The following is a 19835-nucleotide window of genomic DNA, read 5'->3' as shown; positions in this document are numbered from 1 at the left end:
GGTGTGAGTCTTTATCAGTAGCGGGTGGTGGAGTTATATAGGCACTTGCCTCACGCTCCTCTTTATTTTTGGATCTCTACCTGCTTACACATGTTATATGTACATCAGTCATATATATAATGTGGGGTGTCCTTTCTTTGAATGTTTTAGGGCACCAAAAAAGTAAACTTGTCCTCTAATCTAGGTCTAAGTTTGGACAATGAAAGAACAAAAAGTGTGTGATGAGGATGACAAATCCATCCTAATTAATTATACCTACTGGCTAGCTACTACAATTCATAGTTATATTGTTAATTGTTTACAAATCATTTCTCATCATAGGGCTTCCCTCATATCTTGTTATAATTATCATATTTGTTTGGTGGTGGTGTCCACCGTCCATGTCCCTCTTTATATAGCCCTAGTTCTTTATTTACCTTTCTACTACTACTCACCCTCTACATTTCTTCTTCTTCTTCTCGTAGATCTCTTCCTCGGGATCTGATATATATCCGGTACTCGAGTACAAAGTCCCGAGGAGAGCAGCTTGTTGTTTCCTTTTCAGTCTTTTGTCATTTGTTGTGATATAATAATTTAATTCTCAGATATTGTTAGTTGTTTCGGGCGCGAGACTAAAGAAGAAACCTGTTTCTGCAACTAGGGTTTCCTGATCATTTTGATAAAGAAAAAAGGGGTAATCTGACTTGCATACATCTCTCTTATCATCTCTATAACGTAAGTTCCCTATTCTTTACCTTTCCATATATGATACATCCGTCATTTTTTTGCGGTTCTTTTCCTCCGCAAATCAATTTATTATATGTTGTAAATCTCGTTATTGATTGTGTGCTTGCTATTTGAATTTTCTGGTAAGAGGAGGATTTATCATGTGTGCGCAGGAATTATTAAGCATACATGTACCATTAAGGAATTAGTAAATGCAATATTACATCATAATATTGTTAGTATTAATTAAGGAGTACTGATTGTTCGTGACTAATTAAAGACATTCTTCATCACTAACAGATAATATATAGCATGCTTTGTTATCAGACCAGAAAGATATGTTGATGCCCTAAAAGATATATTGTTAACTTATATTTTTTTTTATTTTGAGGGCCTTAAATACTGCCGTTATCTTTTTCATCGTATTTAGTTAAATAATTAAAAACAAAAGTTTATTTGTGATCATTTCTAGCGGTATATGGTATAGTGAAATAATCTCTAGCTAGCTTCAGTTAAACGGCATAAAACATGAGCAGATTGATTCATATCAATCCATTGATTATTTTCATCATTATGTGCCACGTTTTCATAATTGCATCAAGCCTCAAATTATTTGACTTTTGTGGATTTATCACATGATCTTTATTCTAATTAAAACTAGTGGATGGACCGGACTAATATTATTGCTAAATCCCGATTTAACTTGTCCACTTGAGTAAAGTTCAGTAAAGTTCACGTAAACAAGAGCTTTGATTAACATTTAAATATAAATAATTGCTCCAACAAGAACTTGTTGATCATATATATATATATATTAAGTGATCTATACCCATGAGAATTGACCCGATTGATACATGCAATTATATGTTCTCATTGTCATTGGTGTGTTTACCTTCCAAACCATAATTAATTAATAAATTAATTTCTTCCATTTGTAATATCTGTATTTGGTTTATTCTAGCTAGTTAATTTCCCATTTAATAATTATTAATTGCGTTAGTCCGTGATATAGTAGAGTAGTACTCAAGAATTATTAACTTCGTACGGGCAAGTTTACTACTTATTCTACTTATAACTAGATATGTCATTGTTCGTTATGACATAGACCCCAGGGCAAGCATTATAAATTGCTAGTTTTAAGCTAGAACAAGCATGAGCTACTAGAAATTAACCCTGGTTGAATGTAAATGTAGATAAAAGACTAGTGAAGATGATGAAAGAAGTGATGTAGACTAAGAATACGGCCTTATGTATAGTAAGGGTTCAAATTTATAAATGAAGTTCGGTTATAAGGCTGTGCTGTATATAGATACTACGCAGAGCTAATTATGCTCACCCTCTAACAATTATTCATACTTAAATTCTCGGGGTAGGGAACAAACAGAATCAAGGCCAAAAAGGGGGACTTCAAAAATATATTTTAACTGTAATCAGCAATTTACGTCTTCGATCCGTAAGTTCATATCTCTAGTTTTAGAGCCATTAAGTTTTGATTTTGATCCTAGGCTATCACAAAAATATGATCATTAAAGGGGTGGTGGTGCAAAACAGTGAGTGTAGTGTATAAAGGCTTAATTAGCTTTGCTCTTTGATATCCTTATTTATCATTTGATGGAAGAGCTAGCTAGACTATATATATGTACCGCAGCTGCATCATGTTTAGCTGTATTGTCTCTGAAGGCAAAATGCTGCAATTATGCGTCAAACCTTAGGGAAGTGATAAGCTCAAGAGGCCTGCAATATGGTTCCAAGTGTTTCGTGATTAAAATCTGCACCTGGCCTCTTTTCAATTTTTTTTAAAAAAAGCCAAATAAAAACTCAGGAGATGTACTTGGTAAATTAAACTTAATATCCCTTGTCACTTGATTTCTAAAGAGCGGATCTCTGTCCTCGGAAGCAAAGAGTTTGATAATTGTCACTTGTGTTTGATCAGAGGTTGATGAGTGAATATATTCTACTCATATTTTACAGTGCGTACGTTCTAATTAATTACAGGTTCTATACTCATTTCTATGAACCGTATAGGTTGTAGTGCTGTTCATATTCAATTGAAAGTGTGCTATGAACTTCAGTTCACAGGGATCAATTTGATATACATATGAATGCAAAGTAATAGTACATGATATTTGATTATAAGTGTATAAATCACAGATCTACTGCAAACAGTTAAAGTTTTGCATGCTTAGTATATTGCAGAAACAGATATATATCAAGCTAGAAATGTTTATATTTTACTGACAATTATCATTTATAAATTTGTTGCAGATTAGATAATTGAAAGGCAGAATGGAAGCACCTTCACATGTCCCTCCTGGTTTCCGATTCCATCCTACTGATGAAGAACTGGTCGATTACTACCTAAGAAAAAAGATTACATCTAAAAGGATTGACTTGGATGTCATAAAAGACATTGATCTTTACAAAATTGAGCCCTGGGATCTTCAAGGTACATGTTGGTATACAAGTTGGTTATTAATTAACATTCTTTACTGATCATGCACTTCATAATAGACAAAATACGCGCACAAACGAAAACAGCTTACTAGCTAAGCTTATATTTAAGATTGAACGTGCGCAAATAAATGCAGAGCTATGTGGATTGGGAGTAGAAGAGCAAAATGAATGGTACTTTTTTAGTCATAAAGATAAGAAGTATCCAACTGGAACTCGCACAAATAGAGCTACAGCTGCTGGATTCTGGAAGGCAACAGGAAGAGATAAAGCAATATACTCTAAGCATGATTTAGTTGGCATGAGAAAGACTCTAGTATATTATAAAGGTCGTGCCCCCAATGGCCAAAAGTCTGATTGGATCATGCACGAGTATCGCCTTGAAACAGATGAAAATGCACCTGCACAGGCAAGTTTAAGTGAAATACTGTACATGTTAATAGTTCTGTACATATGATTAATTATTAATATTATAATGTGAAGTTTTTGTTCTAGAAAAACAAGCATGTACAGGGATGTTCTTATTGTTGGTTTAAATGACACTCTAATTTGCAACAATTGGCTTATATATGTGGGTGTGTTTTTGTTGATATAATAACAACAGGAAGAAGGATGGGTTGTATGTAGGGTGTTTACAAAAAAAATTGCAGCAGTGCGGAGAATGAGTGAACACGAATCACCAATATGGACGTATGAAGACCAGGTTTCATTCATGCGAGACATGGATTCTTCCAAACAACCAAACATTTCATACCACTATCCTTATCCTTGCAAAAAGGAGCAGGACTCTCAGTACCAAAATATATCTGGCTCTGGCTCGGACCATTTTCTCCAGCTTCCACTTCTTGAAAATTCAAAAATGCTGCAACCACCACTACCTATCCTCAGAAGCTACAATTACATGCCTGCATATGGCCTTAACGTGAACCTTAGCAGAGACATTTTTCAATCTTCGTCGATTGCACAAGACGAAGTCAGCCATCCATCAAATTATGACATCCAAGCAGTTGAACAAGTCACTGATTGGCGAGTTCTTGATAAGTTTGTTGCTTCACAACTCAGCCATGAAGATGTTCAGAAGGAAAATCAAGAACATTGGAATGTTAATGCAGCCACTTTAAGCAGCGGAGTTTCTGCAGATGATGACAGCTCAAGCACCCTTGTCAGAAATTTGAATAACCAAGAAATAATGGATCCAGAAAATACGTCAAACTCAACTTCAAGTTGTCAGATTGATTTGTGGAAATGATCTTAGATGACCTATTGAAGAAAAATCTTTTCCACATTCTTGTGCATAACAAGCTTACAAACTATATATATAACTCTTAATCTATCCTATTAACCAGAATGTCAATGTATATAACATAGGCTTTATTATATAGCCTATATTTTACGGAGCCAGATAGCTGCAGGCCTATTATGTTCAAGCTACCTCTGGTTTATTTGTTCAGATATGTTCATCTTGTGTTGTATATTTTGAAAGTACTACAAATTCTAAAGAATATAATATTATCAACGTTATCGTCTTGATTTTTGTTTATACACAACATAATCAACAGTACTAGTGTGTATATTATTTATTATTAGTAATTAAAGTTTATATGCAGATCTACTTGTCATGTAGATGGAAGCAGATCAGAAAGCTCTACATATGCATTCATATATATATATAGAGTACATACACAAATAAGAAAGACAACCAATCTAATGTTTTTGTAGTGCATATATGCATGCAACGGCAATAATGCTTCTAATGGAAGATGTATTAAGTTACAAAAATTGGCATGCAGGATTAGAAAAAATATCGAAATATACATGTTAATTTAAACATTTGTTGTTCAGTATGGCGCCCAAATCTGATAATATAACATTTGTTGTTATGTAATGAGCGTACACTACATTAAAGAGAAGTGGATCGGATGCCATCAACGATACAAATAAGCATGCCTAAGCGCATGCAGTACCGTCGTCTACAATTGATTTTTATTGCTGGCAAGTGGTAAGCGTCAACAAATAAAGCATGTAAAAGAAAATATAAGTTTCTTTAGGATGAAACATGTATATGCAAGAAGATACATATAATTATAAGGGCAGGAAGTTAACGAAGAAATCCAGGTACTCCGTGTCTCTACCTACAGTAGATATTACCAAAAACTGTCAGGTTAGTTTCTTATGGGACATATATCTGGAAATACCATGAATTGTAATTGTTGCTAACACGCAGCATGAAAACTTGCAGACTCCGATCGAGCAAGGGATTATTATCAAGAAGATTGGCTATTTCATACAAAATTGCAGCGTATGATTTGAACATGTATCTGACTCTAGAAAGCAGCAGAAGCAATGAGAATGATTACTGTAACTAGAATATGGTTACCAGATACATCTGTATGAAAAGGGGCTAGCTAGTAACGTAATACATTGTGGAGAAAAGGACTTATTGATCGATCGTACAATGAATTATCAGGAAGTGTAAGACTCTTTTAGCTAGGTTTACAATAATATTTTTCAACTTCGTACGATGTAGACGATTTTATGCATCAAGAGATATGTAATATGGAAGGGAAGAAATGTTTCAACTTGCTTTGATGGTAAGTAGAAGGTGGGAAGCTTGCCTTCGCTATATATGTGCAAGTTGACATAGACAAAAGGTATTGCAGTTGATTGAGACAATGGTATCCTAAGAAAATAATAGAAAGAAAACTTATAATCATACAAGTCAATGCTAGTTTTCTACTTGCAAGTTTTTACTAATTTACTGTACAGAACAGCGGTATCACTTCCTTTCCTTCTAGTGAGAGGTCGATGATTCAAGTATCAGGAAAGATCAAGACAAAGTGTGTCGTGAAGCAAAATACAAACAAAGGATAATAGGATAATTAAGCGTGAAGGGGAAGTTAAAATGATGCAGCATATGCATAATTAATATATGGGAGAATGCTGAATACTACTCAAGTACAGTGCCCCTCCATCTTTCTATGTTCATCTTTCTCCCTACAAATCCCACTGTCAGCAGGCAAGCCTCCCACTCCACTAACTTTACTGTTATTTACCGGTTTAGTTCCTTTGCTTGTAAAAATTAAAATTCAAGCCGACCACGACTTTAGGTTTATCGATTCATGGCCGAAAACCAAAATGCCATTTGTCCTAAATGCGCACAACTGATGCTGCAGTTGGGAATGTGCGTTGGCAGAGCAGCTCGATAACATGGCCTGGGGTTCTAAATATTCCAGGAAGTCAGAATATTTTGGAACATACTTGCAAATATATTTACTTTTCATGATAATCATATATAATGATTCCAGAGATCTGGTTTTTGAGGAGAAAAGTAAATCGGATACATTAAAATAAAATGACTTAAGACCATGTTGTTCTCAGAGGGTTAACTCTACATAACTGGTCATTCAACTTAGTTGGTAATAACCCAGAAGTCTAGTGTTCATAACCCAGTAGCTCTCTACAGCTCTACATAACTGGTCATTCAACTTGATTCCAATTTTTCATCAAACACAATTGTTCTTGGAATGGCATCTATAGATTCTAATATGAATTGAAATCAAAATCCAACTTTTAACTTCCAACTTCTAATGGTTCTTACTCTAATAAGAACCATTCTTCAACAGGTCAGTAGATTAACTCTGTTTCACCAATTAGCCCAAAGAAGCCTTCCATTTATCTTTCTCAGGTCATAAGTTTCGATTATTCAATAATCCTTTTTAAAAGCTTGGCTGTTGCTAAAAATAATTTCTGGACTGGCGCTGCACCCTAACTCGCAAGCACCCAATAAACCCCATGATCTAAGAAAAGCCATAAAATCATCATGATCCTCAGTCTGTACCATCTAGAACCACCAGACAGCTAAGACATTTTTACAGTTTTTATTTAATCCAGACACTGGAACATAATCTTGCACAGGTACCCCTTTCAGCCAAGAAAATACCAAAGAAATTTTTTGAAAGAACCCGGCTGGACCAACCAAATAAATAAACAAGTAAAATCCCTCACTGACTGATACCCCATGTTTAAAAGATTGAAGCTTATGCCTCTAAAATTCTGAAGTTCGACATGTGTTCCCCATATTGTCCGAAAACTATATAGGGTACCGAAGAAACAGCTTAGCCAAGAATCCAAAAACTCAAATCATTATGTTGGACTGGACCTTTAAAAAGGGGCAAAAGCAAAGTTCACACCAGATTTTACAAAACAAACCTCGCAAAGAAAGCTCAAAAGCTGGAAAATTGCAGAATGGGCTGTTCCCGTCTCTGACTTGAAATGCAGCAACCTTTCTAAATCTGAGCCAATCCACACAAGCATAAAAACAAAAACATATAGATTGTCTCGCGAAACAGCGCCATACCTTGCACAAAATAGCAAAACAGCTCTTTCCACCCAAATTGAGTCTCAGTTTTAAATTAGCCAAGATAAACTAACAGATGAAGTCTCCTGAAGCTCCCATTTCTTTTCAGAACTAGACTAGAAGTGGAACTTATAAAACTGAAACTACATTCGCACTATAGTTCACGAACCCTATCAGCATTTTGAACATGCAGGAAAAAAGTATTTACTACTCTCACTCATCCCACTTCCCTTGTTTTTGCCCTATAGTTATAGCTATGTTATCAATGTCATTACTACGCCCGTTTAAACCTCAAGTCCAAACTAAGAACAAGATTCTACCTAAGATGGTTTCTTTTGTGACGTGGCGTATACATTAACTTCTGCATGATGAATTTCTCAGAAGTCGTCATCATACTACAGTAATGCGATGTACGACATTTTCTTTGCACACAATAATTTTGGAGTCGAATTAGTACAAAATTAGGCAGCTACAGCCCACATGCAGTTTTGCTCTTAGTTAATTTTAATTCAAGGAGATCAATCATAAAACCAAAAAAATACCAACTACCAAAAAGAATTAAAATGTGATTCTGTGACAAATCTCTAACATTAAAGTAGAGTGAAAAAATTCACCAACTTAAACTTTTCTTGGCCTTAAATCCTTAACTACCTCATTTATCTTCCCTGTGATGATCAAGGAAAGCTACATTACCAGTAATCGCCACTTTGTCAAAAAGGAACCAAGTTTGCAGAAATCATTTGCCACGCCGTGACTGACGCTGTTACACTCACTCCCGTGGCATTGTTAAAAACAAATACTTTCACTCCTCCATTTATTGCTTTTGTTGGATACACCCGCGATGTTATAACCCTTCTTCCTCCTTGAGCAAAACTTTCTACTATTGAATGATCAACCTGAAATATTTCATCCAATACTTTAACAGTTCATCACGACCAAGAATTTTAATGCTGCTGCATGTTGTCTTGCTTCCTAAATTATTACATACTAAAACGAATCCTTTAAACGTTGAATTAACTGACAGAAAACATGACTTGTCTGTATTAGTTGCTCATTTGATTTTTTTCACACATCTTGAGGAAAAAGAGAATCTATTGAGATCTAGTTTTTTATATTTCTATTTTTTAAATAATATTCAAAGTTTATAGTGTAATGTAAAAAGAATCGCAAAAGTAATATTTTTAGATATGTTTTTCATTCACCTTAAAATGCATGAAAAAGTGAAATGGACCAATAGTAAGGAACGGAGGAAGTAATTCTATCAATTCAAAGAATTTTATATGGAAGATGAGCAGATCTTCACATACCAATAACCTCATTGATAGTTTTTCACCATGGAGCACAGGAACATCACTTCCATATATCAGCTTAGCAACATCAGCAGTTGATGATCTACATTAAACATTTAAACAAGATTACCTAAGCTTTATCGCACAAATGGCCCAAAAGCAAAAAAGAGCAGAGCTATTTTTGGACATGGAAAACTGCAGGTGTATTATTGTGCCACTAATATATTGTTTCCGGGAAACAGAGCAACAATGACTCCATAAAGAAGCTGCTATACCTGATAGATATTTATTCTTTGTTTGTCCAAAATATATTTATTTTTCTGTTGGTTGAACAATTCATGAAATTGAAATTTTATTTACATAAAAGTCTAAATCAGAAATCAAAAGAGGGCAAACCGTGATTGATCAGCAAAAAAAATTATTTACATAAAAGTCTAATTTAGAAATGAAAAGAGGGCGAACCGTGATTGATCAGCACAAAAATGTGTTTTTGCACTCCCGTCAGTTCCTTTACTAACATAGAAGTAAACAGGAGTTGATTCCAACAATGATTCATCAGCAAGAACTAAAATGCCAAATGGTCCAAGAACTCCTCGACTGGCAGCACCACCGCTTGAGCTGCAGTTGTAATCCTCATTAGCTTCTACTGTATTTTGTAATGTTTCTTCATCTATCTTAAATGTAGCGACTATGTCCAACTGCAAACAACAAATGTATGGATAGTATTAAGCATAAAAGTATTTTACACAAAATGACATTAAAAAAGGAATGTAATTATAATCCTGTGTTTTTGTACTTCACACAAAATCACAGTGAATCTATTGCAACCTAGCCTCATGAAAAAGAACTTGATGGCAAACCTGTGTGGCTGAGCCAATGTTGAGTGGCAATACTGATCCTGGTTCAAGTTTGAGCTTGTCAAAGTCATAACTTTCTGATCTCAAGCTCTCTACTTCCTCAACTGGCCATTGAAGTATATTGCTCCCAGTTTCTTTATCAAATACAATTGTTCTTGGAATGGCCTGCATATACAGTGAAAGAATATTTTAAGTTATCTGAAACATAATCGATCTATTGACTCAAAAATTATAGTAATTATAAAGCTATGAAACAAGACATATAACCTGAAGAGAGGCCCACCCCTTCAAAATGTCAGTAGATTCAGTATCACTTTCACCAACCCAAGCCCAAATAATCCGTCTTTTTTTATTTTGGTCATAAAATGTCTTTGATGCATAGTATTTTCCATCATCCACCCGCAGGCCAAGGCCGACATCTGCATTCGGGTCATCGGGTGTCCACTTGTCATTTATCGAGTCATAGGTTCCTATTGCATAATAATCCTGCATATACTGATCCAAACTTGCTTTCAGCACGTGTTTAATACCCACCCCATTAGCTGATGTATCTAATCCATCTGTGCTGTTCACTGACACCGGGTAAAAATCAATACATTCCCACATACCAGAACCAGTAACCTCATGTAACAACCCATCCAAGAGCTCAAATTCAGTGAAGTTTTTGGTCTTATATACGAGCGATAAACCATTGTTGTTAACTTTTGATCCAATTGTGATCCGCCACTTCCCATCCGGGCCAAGCCAGGCTGTGGTGGGGTCCCTAAAATCCTTAAACCCAATCCCAGGTGGTGGAACCATAACCGGGTTACCCGGATACTTAACCCATTCCAGGAGAAGAGGATCAGAAAGATTTGCAGGATATGCTAGGTTTTGCACCTCCGTAAGATTAGCAAGCTTGCCTGTGTAGAGCATAATAATCTGACCATCTGGAAGAATTGTGGCAGAGCCAGTCCAAACACCAGCGATATCGTACCAACTATCAGGGACCATCGCAATTGGGAGATGGAACCAGTTGATGAGATCCTTAGATACAGCATGGCCCCAGGTGATGTTTCCCCAAACAGCAGAGTTAGGATTGTACTGGTAGAAGAAATGGTACCATCCCATGTGAAACAATGGACCTATAGTCAAGTACTTAATATTGTCAAATAAAAATTACAATTGTCTTCCCTACAATTGATATTATCAGTATCATGTGATTACAAGATTATACTTGCAGAGTTGCAGGAGTTCATGAACAGATTAGCACTAAACTTAACAACAGTATGTGTGACAATAAATTCCTATTTACAAACTTTATTCTACTTGTATACTTTATTCTATGCAGGATAATAGAGCTAAAAGAATTTGTAAGTTTTTCGCAATTACAAAAAAAAAAGAGATTATAAAAATTAGAAAAGTTAAGTTTGAACAAGCTGTAGTACAGTACATTGTCTAATCTAAGTCTTTCTTTACTTGAACTGTTGAGTTACTGATGTTAAAAATTCCAAATTGAATCATCCAGAAAGAACAACAATATCCAAAGCAATCGGAAAAATTGGCCCTAAAGTTGAAAGAAAAAAAGGTAAAAATGCATACCATTAGGATCTGCTCCAATGCAAATTTCCCCAAATTTAGATGCCCATGAAATTGACATAGCATCACTCCATTAGGATCATTACAAATGAGATATAATAAAACAGATATTTGACTGTAAGAGTGGATAGGCAGGCTAACCATTCATCCAGTTCTTTTGGGGTTGAAAATGGTAAGAAGTTCTTTGCCAAGATAACATATCATTGGTCCATGGGTAGGCCTCCGCTTTCTCACCGGACACTTCTAGAGTAATCTCTTTCGACACCCATCTCCACGCTTGCTCTAGCGATTTCAAATTAAGATCATATTCATCATCCCTACTAATTCTTGGTCCTTGTTGGACAAAAAGCAATACCAACAAAGTTGACACCAAAACTAGTGAACAAAGCCCCTTGATGGATCGCCGGAGAACTCCCGAAAATTTTTTAGTTTCGGTTTCCGCTTTGTCCAGAAGGGGACTGCATGGAGGGACACTAATGTTGGTATCCATTGTAGTGTGCTGGCTTGAGAAGTCAGTACTACAATGGTAAACTACAACTTATGTTGTCGTCAGAGTACATATGTAAGGACAAAGCGAACTAATGATGAGCTGGAATTATGTGGGGTTAATTAAAAAAATCCAAGATTCAGAGACTTGAAGTCATTCAAGTAACTTAGTAGATCCAATCACAGGAAGCCAAACATAAATTAGTTACGTGCAAAATTAGCAGCCTAAGTTGACCCCACAGATGATGTGATTATCTGAAATTAAACCTTCAAGTTATAGTAATAAACCAGCTCAAAATAGTAAAATAATCTAGCTGATCTACTGCTAGATTCTTTTGTATCATAATGCATAATTATATAACTCTCAAGTGGCAAGTGAATTATAATAAGAAATGTGGAAAACGAACAAGATGGTCCCAATAGGAGCTCACTATAGATCTCAAATTTCATTCAGACAATAATACAGTACATACAAGCTAAACAAACAAACAAAAGAATAAAATACATATATGCTTGGGGACATGCCTATATTTCTAACCTTCTGGTTGCAAGTCCATCATAAAAAATACCTCCAATCAAAATAAAATCATTTCGAAATTTTGCCCCTCCCCCTCCAATAAATTGCGGTTTGCTGCACGGGCCAAACTGTCATCCTTCAGAGTTATTTTTTAACACGAGGATAGATAGATGCATACTGATGTAGCTGTGATTACAAGGTTACTGATCAAATGGGAAAGGTTTGAGAGTTGCTGAAGCCATTTGCCATGCCTTCACTGATGCTGTGACACTCACTCCTGTGGCATTGTTAAACAAAAACACTCTCGCTGCACTGTAAATTGCTCTGGTAGGATAAACTCGTGATGTGATAACTGTTCTACCTCCTTGAGCAAAACTCTCGACAATGGAATGATCCACCTGAATATAGTTTACAGATTTTAATTCAAGTTCATGCACATAAACTACAGTTTAATATAACATACCTCTTATATTAGTAAATTTGAATAAGTACGATTTCTTAATTAATTTAAAGTTTCAGTTATAGCCGAAACAGATTATTATTACCAGATACGTTTAGTTACTAAATTCGTTTGTCTTTTCCTTGCGGATGATAGCATTGACAGCTGATTAGTACAAAGACTAAAATACCGTGATTAAGATAGATTCACACATACCAATAACCTCATGGATAACTTTTCACCATGGAGCACAGGAACGTCACTACCATAAACCCCTTTACCAACGTCAGAAGCAGTTGATGATCTGCATTACAAAATTCAGCTTATTCATTAAATATGCAAAATCAAACAGCACACAATTGACTAGAAGATTAAAGTCCAAAAAAATTAACTTAGTTCTGTTTAACTTTGGCTCTTCCCATGCATGGCAACAAGGATGACCCGAGCTGAAGTTTGATACTTAGCAAGAGCTATATGTTTAAATTATTCATTACATGTCCCTTTTAAAAAAATATCTCTTCTGCATCTTCCCATCATTCATGCTTTTAGGATCAAAATTATTTTCCAGCTTAAATTATCTCTGCTTTGAACAAATGTACGTGCAGTTTTTGCACTTAATTTACGTTTAACACATATGCTGAACTTTGGGTGATCCATGCGTGTGGTTCACTACAGCCGACCCCAATTTTTTTTTTGAAAAAAGGACTAGTATTTGTTTTTTTTTCGGTTTTGACACAAGCGTAGGCGTGTGTCAAAGCACCTCCTGTTGCAATAGCTCTCTTTCAAAGTCTACATCAGAATAGTCCACAATTTATATCCACATCAAAGACTTGTAGTTCTCTCTTAGTATTTCCCTACATTCTGGATACTTTATCCAAACATGTGATCCGAGATCATTAGAGAAAAATATTTACATTATGTGTGCCCTTTAAAAAAACATAAATACAGAAGGCAAGCATATAACTTTAACTAATAAATATGGATGATTAGCACATAAGAAAAATTAAAGAACCAAGTAATGAAACATGTCCCATCAAATTATAAACAGGCAAACCTTGATTGATCAGCACAGAAATAAGTTTTTGAACTTCCATCAACGCCTTTGGCAATGTAAAAATAAACCGGGGTTAACTCAGAGAGTGGGTCGTCAGCAAGAACCAAAATACCAAATGGTCCTAAAATGCCTCTACCAGCAGCACCTGCGCTGGCAGTGCAATTGTAACTTGCATTAGCTTCAAATTTTCCTTTGAATGCCTCTTCATTAACTTCAAAAGTCGCGACTATGTCTAACTGAATAATTACATTGACGGAAAAACATAATTAGGTGTCATAATTTTCATTAGAATCACAAATGACTACAGTATATAAAATTAACACTTTACAGAATGAAATATATGATACACGTGTATACCTGTGCCGCTGAGCTTATCTTTAGTGGCACAAGTGATCCTGGTTTAAGCTCAACATCGTCAATTTCATAACTTCTCGACCTCAAGCTTTCAACTTCCTTGACTGGCCACTGAAGTATATTAGTTCCGGTTTTTTTATCAAATACCACTGTTCTTGGTATGGTCTGCAGATTAAAAACACCAACATTATCACATACACAGAGATATAGTCAAATTCCGGTATAATCATTGATACCTAAAACTCTAAAAAAACAGGATTCATTGCCCAAAACCATTACACAATGTAAACTTCAAAATTTACAAATACAATATTGACTCAATATAGCTAATACATAGAACAAATTATACATATGCAAAACAAATTTCGCTAAACTGCACAAACGTAATGTTTGTAGGTTAAAATGCTTTGAATTTAGACACACATAGACATGTATCTAAATACAAACCAGCAACATTGTTCATCCGGTTTTAAAGAAACAATCTCAAGTACTTCAAATGTATTTTGCACACATTAATTTATCCAGATAATAAATGTAAATCACCTGAACAGAAGCCCAACCCTTGAGAAGATCAGTTGTTTCACTATCAGTTTCACCAATCCAGCCCCAGAGCAGTCTTCTTTCTTTCTCTTGATCATAAAATGTCTTTGATGCATAATATTTTCCATAATCCAATCTCAACCCAATGCCCACATCCAACTCCGGGTTATCGGGAGTCCACTTATCCTTTATTGGATCATAGGTACCCAATGCATAATAATCATGTTTGTCATCATCTAAACTTGATTTCAGCACATGCTTAACTCCTGGCCCGTTTACAGATGTGTCCAATCCATTTTCCCCGGTGACTGATATGGGGTAAAAATCTACACATTCCCACATACCCGTACCCGGAACTTCATGCAAAAAATCATCTAGTAACTCATAGCTTATAAAATCTGTTGTTTTATACATAAGTGATATGCCTGTTTTGTTCACTTTTGATCCTATTGTGATCCGCCATTTTCCATCCGGGCCAATCCAGGCTGTAGTTGGGTCTCTAAAGTCTGTACTACCAATGCCGGGTGGAGGAAACATAACCGGATTATCCGGATATTTGATCCAGTCAAGCAGGAGAGGATCTGACAGGTTGGCAGGATAGGCTAAATTTTGGACCTGCACTACAGGGTTGTCAACATCAAAAACCGTCCAAAACACGACTTAAATTTAACTCAAATCTGATACGAATAGAACTTGGTTACATCTACCCAAAAATAATTTGTTAGTTAAATCAAACTCGAAAAGCGTATATTTGAACATTTTATCTAAATTTTAATTTTATTTTTCGTCCTGTATTAAGGAGGTCTATCGAACTTAACATCTAAATTATTCTAGTGTTTGTGGCATTTGTTAGACATTTGAGCAGTTTATTAATCTGAACTCGAATTGTTACACTCACACCCTCACCTACCTGCACAAGATCATCAGTGTCGCCTGTGTACAACATTACGATCTTGCCATCAGGCAAAATTGTGGCGGAACCTGTCCAGACACCGTTGATATCATACCATTGATCTGGCTGCATAGCAAAGGGCAAATGGAGCCAGTTGATAAGGTCCGTCGATATTGCATGTCCCCATGTAATATTGCCCCAAATTGCGGAGTCTGGATTGTACTGGTAAAACAGATGATACCATCCCATGTGAAATAATGGACCTGCAGTACAACACATTGTGTGGAATGTAAGATATTCATTTGTTTACAATCAAGCAGCCAAGCAGCTGGAGTACGTACTTTTATTTCACATGCATTTGTTTACATGTTTATAAGGGTCTGCACAATTGTCATTGTCTGTTTATCCTTTTTAGAACTTAATAATATAAATAATTAAAGTTAACTACACTCGGTAACATAGCTAAAATACACAAACTCTCTAATAAATTTGTATGCACCAGCTAGCTCACTAGAATTATTGAGCTTGTTTGTTTATCGTTTACGGAATGGACCTCTTTGGAAACAATGAAAATATCCAAGCTAGCAAATAGATAAAGTAGTACAACTACAAAACCAGTAAACTTTACATCAGAGAGCAATTGATGATGATTAGCAACTTCCAACTGTTTGGTTTCCTGTACATCATGAAAGCTAGTCTTTATTTTTACTTTAGTTTTAATGAATATAAGAGCTCATCTTATGCGTAGTAAAACGTGCTAAAAATATTTGTGAAAAGAGTATACTTTTGTAAGATCAAGTCAAATTATATTCAAATAATATAAGAATATGATGGAATCAGATCTTACTCCAACACTTCTACAAGGATATATGATCGACAATTTTTGTCGTTTTGAAATAATTTTCGTTTTCGATCTCTCTTCACAAAATATACTTGTTTTTTAGTATTGTAGGTACATCAGATTTAACAGTAATCAATATTGTAATTTTTAGGAAAATGTTATTTTCAGAGTAAATTAAATTTTTTATTTGCAGAGCAAAACATTAAGTGAAAATATTAAATTAATATTCCCCTGCATTTACAATAAGCATTTCTTGAAACAATTAAGGCCCTGATAATTTGATAAATTTTATGCTATAATGTTTTGAAAATAACATTTTCCAATTTTTATTTATACAAAAGAGGATATATAAGATACAATTGAATAGACTAATTAGCATGGAGTGTTTTATTGAACAAGTACAGATCATGTACACTAAGCATTCCTATCTATTCAACCAAATCAGCATGAATTGTATAATTGTGTATTGTCCCCACAAGAACACATTAAAACACTTGGTTTCTTTTACCAAACAAAAAAAAATGTTTTATAATCGATTACTATATCTCAGTCAGTCAGTCGTACCAATAATTTTACATATATAAACTGGCGCAAGGAAAAGGTGCCAGATATAAAAAGGGCCATATTGCCCTTAGAGCCACTGAAATGACTATTTGATAAAAAATATTTATTTCATTGGTCCACATATTTGAAAAAGCCCGACACATCATTTCAAAATCTTTGAATTCTATAGATAAATAATCGTATATGGATAGTATCATATCAAATCAAATCATTTCATTAAATTATGAGATTGCCCCACCATTAGTATAGACACAAAACCATATTTATAATCATGTAAATCCTTATTTGTGAAGCTAATTCTCTCACGTACTTGGCTTATCTAATTTGACAAGTTTCTAGCTTCTTTTGGCAATTATCAGATCTGCTAATTATCTAGTATTAAATTATAACTGCAATAATTATCACTTAGTCAATGCCTGCCTATGGTAATAAACAACATAGATCACATCTTCTCCTCCTTCCGTCTCAATTTATCTGTCATGTTTGACTTTTTGGGGTCAAATTGACTCAATTTTGACTGAAAATTTCATAAAATATATAACCGAAAAAATTATAAAAATTAGAAAGTACATGTAATCTACTTTAATATATATTTTTCGGTTTTTCAAAATAATGAAAGATTGATATTTAATTTATGATCAAAGTTGAGTTAATTTAACCACAAAAAGTCAAACAAGACAAATAAATTGGGACGGAGGGAGTAGGGAGTAATAAAAAGGTCGTTTATCTTGCCCTTACACCCCATGCATTTTTTCAGATTATAGGTTAATTATACTTATTTATAAATACACCAAAAAAGCCAAAAAAACGGAGGTTTAAATATTTTGGTATAAATATTTAATACTCCCTCTATTTTTTATTATATTACGTTTTATTTTTCTGACCACATTTCCAAGTGTTTTGACCGTATAGTTAAAATAATAGTTTTTAAAATTTTCTTTTTTCGAATAAAATATAACTAAAATTTTAATTTATAAAAATAAAATTTTAAAAATTATTATTTTAACTATGTGATTAAAGCATTTAGAAATGTGTGCAAAAAAGTCAATCGTATTATAATAAAAAAAAAATAGAGAGAGGGAGTAGTACATAAAAACACATCCAAGTTACATATTAAAATTAACAAAAGAGTGGGATCAGATCATGTTTTACTATTTACCTTGAAATCATCAAAAACAAGCATTTACTAAATTAATTTTATTGGAAACTAATATTAATACCATCATACCTAACTATCCAAAAATTATAATATTTGTAACATATGAGCAAAATTCACAAAACTGCTAAAATTAGGAGCTAAAAGAAGAAGATTATTAAGAAAAAAAGGTAAATGGAGGACCTACCATTAGGATCTTCAGAAAAACAAAAGGAGATAAAGAAGCCCATGAAAGCATCCGCGAAAAGTTTTGGATTTGCAAGATAGAGACATGATTAGAATAAGGCTCATAATTTTAGAATAGCAATAAACGTGCACTTATAAAATATTTAATATTGTAGATTACAATGTATATTTTGTTTATGTAAGCTAACCATTCATCCAATTTTCTTGCGGTTGAAAATGGAAAGAAGTTCTTTGCCAAGATAACATATCATTAGTCCACGGATACGCCGGCTCCGCCGTGGCCTGCCGGAACCTCTTCTCCGACACTCCTTGTGCCACTCCACGTGACGGTGGTTCCAACATCTCCGGAGATTTCGATGTGTTGTGATCATCGTCATTACTATTTTTACTACTAGCAACTTGTTTACGTACAATAATATTAGGGTTGACTAATAAAAATATGAAAAATGAAAAAATGAGCGTAGAGAGGAAGATAGTAGAGACAATCTTGATGGGTCGTCGGTGAGTACTGGACGGAGAAGAAACGGGATCGGGATGGGGTCGGGGATTGCCCGGAAGGGAAGTGTAAGGGCTTGCATGTTCGAGATCATGTGTGGGGAGAAAATGGTAGGTATCCATTGGTTGGAAAATTAAATAGTAGTGTTATTCGAGAGGGTGTTGGAACTAAATTTAAATTTATAGGTGAAGCATTTATAAAGATGGAGATTTATAATGAAGTGGAGGTGGGTAATGTAATGTGTGGATAATGGATTGGACATGTGGATAATTTGTAAATGGGTCGGGTGTCAGAAACCGACGTGAACCTGTCTATTGAGTATTCATAAATCCCTGTATTTTGGACAATGAAATTTCAAAAGAAATGGGCGAGACAAGAGGAGAAGGAGAATTCAAATCTGCTAAACAAAGATTAAGACTAGATTACTCTTACGGTGGAAAATAGTGGAAAGTATTTGCAGTAGTATTTGGTTTCGTACAGAATTGAAAGTGTTGACCATTCATCAATGTAGTCTAATCTTCATTTCAAAACATTTATGATTAGACATCAGCACGACATGAAATTTGTGTTAGTCTCCTCACAAACAGATCCAAATTAGTATATTAGCCTTCTTAATTATCTAAGAATTATTTTCTATATGTTAACTGAATTTCATAAGTCACATATTATTTTTTGTAAGAAAAATCAAATTTTATTAAAAAATGTAAGAGCATCTCCAACCATGTTCACCTGTTAGGTAAAAAATCTAGATGGCAGCATGATTTAGATATTAGTTAAAAAATATACCACTCCAACCATTAGACCTATTAGCAATAATTTTAGATATCCTCCATCCCGTCTTCTGATCCTCTAACCATTAGCTAAAACATCCAGGTCAGCTTTGGTACCTTATTTAAAACTTAACATACTCTGCACATTAATATATACATATATTTATATTACACTTAATATATATATATAAATCAAAATATATTAAAATTCTTATTTTATATTTAATATTTAAAACTTTATTATATTTATTTTAATTAATATACAATACATATTTTTATGAATACAAATAGAAATAATATAAT

The 19835-nt window shown here is 34.4% G+C and overlaps 3 protein-coding genes across 4 annotated transcripts; 1 reads left to right on the top strand and 2 right to left on the bottom strand.

The window, feature by feature from the left end:
- The first annotated feature begins 375 nt into the window (after positions 1–375).
- On the top strand, positions 376–4670 carry LOC141708667 (NAC domain-containing protein 7-like). Its single transcript, XM_074512411.1, has 4 exons — positions 376–714; positions 2971–3151; positions 3294–3565; positions 3761–4670. The coding sequence occupies exons 2-4, from the start codon at positions 2992–2994 to the stop codon at positions 4403–4405; spliced, it is 1077 nt and encodes a 358-aa protein (XP_074368512.1). The 5' UTR covers positions 376–714; positions 2971–2991; the 3' UTR covers positions 4406–4670.
- A 3368-nt stretch (positions 4671–8038) lies between these two features.
- On the bottom strand, positions 8039–11841 carry LOC141708668 (beta-fructofuranosidase, soluble isoenzyme I-like). The gene is made up of 7 exons (XM_074512412.1): positions 11379–11841; positions 11241–11249; positions 9927–10783; positions 9663–9824; positions 9265–9500; positions 8821–8905; positions 8039–8409 (listed from the first exon to the last, which is right to left on the bottom strand). Exons 1-7 carry the CDS (start codon positions 11725–11727, stop codon positions 8224–8226), a joined length of 1884 nt encoding a protein of 627 aa, XP_074368513.1. The 5' UTR covers positions 11728–11841; the 3' UTR covers positions 8039–8223.
- Positions 11842–12134: 293 nt separating this feature from the next.
- LOC141708666 (beta-fructofuranosidase, soluble isoenzyme I) lies at positions 12135–18986 on the bottom strand. 2 transcript variants are annotated; one of them, XM_074512409.1, is made up of 8 exons: positions 18455–18986; positions 18268–18276; positions 15538–15782; positions 14631–15242; positions 14091–14252; positions 13734–13969; positions 12896–12983; positions 12135–12638 (listed from the first exon to the last, which is right to left on the bottom strand). In XM_074512409.1, exons 1-8 carry the CDS (start codon positions 18882–18884, stop codon positions 12441–12443), a joined length of 1980 nt encoding a protein of 659 aa, XP_074368510.1. In that variant the 5' UTR covers positions 18885–18986; the 3' UTR covers positions 12135–12440. The 2 variants fall into 2 exon arrangements, with proteins under 2 accessions (XP_074368510.1, XP_074368511.1); XM_074512410.1 differs by lacking the exon at positions 18268–18276.
- Between the last annotated feature and the right edge of the window lie 849 nt (positions 18987–19835).

The sequence above is a fragment of the Apium graveolens genome, chromosome 2, assembly GCF_009905375.1.
Source record: "Apium graveolens cultivar Ventura chromosome 2, ASM990537v1, whole genome shotgun sequence".
NCBI classification, from domain to species: Eukaryota; Viridiplantae; Streptophyta; class Magnoliopsida; order Apiales; family Apiaceae; genus Apium; species Apium graveolens.
This window is presented reverse-complemented; position numbering and strand designations above follow the sequence as displayed.

Coding starts and splice junctions, on each gene's coding strand:
- LOC141708667 (XM_074512411.1), top strand. CDS start 2,992: ATGGAAGCACCTTCACATGTCCCTCCTGGTTTCCGATTCCATCCTACT. Junction 3,152..3,293: donor TGAGCCCTGGGATCTTCAAG/GTACATGTTGGT, acceptor AAATAAATGCAG/AGCTATGTGGATTGGGAGTA. Junction 3,566..3,760: donor ATGAAAATGCACCTGCACAG/GCAAGTTTAAGT, acceptor TAATAACAACAG/GAAGAAGGATGGGTTGTATG.
- LOC141708668 (XM_074512412.1), bottom strand. CDS start 11,727: ATGGATACCAACATTAGTGTCCCTCCATGCAGTCCCCTTCTGGACAAA. Junction 8,906..9,264: donor TTTTGTGCTGATCAATCACG/GTTCGCCCTCTT, acceptor TGTTTAATGTAG/ATCATCAACTGCTGATGTTG. Junction 8,410..8,820: donor AACTATCAATGAGGTTATTG/GTATGTGAAGAT, acceptor GAAATATTTCAG/GTTGATCATTCAATAGTAGA.
- LOC141708666 (XM_074512409.1), bottom strand. CDS start 18,884: ATGGATACCTACCATTTTCTCCCCACACATGATCTCGAACATGCAAGC. Junction 14,253..14,630: donor AGGGTTGGGCTTCTGTTCAG/GTGATTTACATT, acceptor TTTAATCTGCAG/ACCATACCAAGAACAGTGGT. Junction 12,984..13,733: donor TTCTGTGCTGATCAATCAAG/GTTTGCCTGTTT, acceptor TTTGTAATGCAG/ATCATCAACTGCTTCTGACG.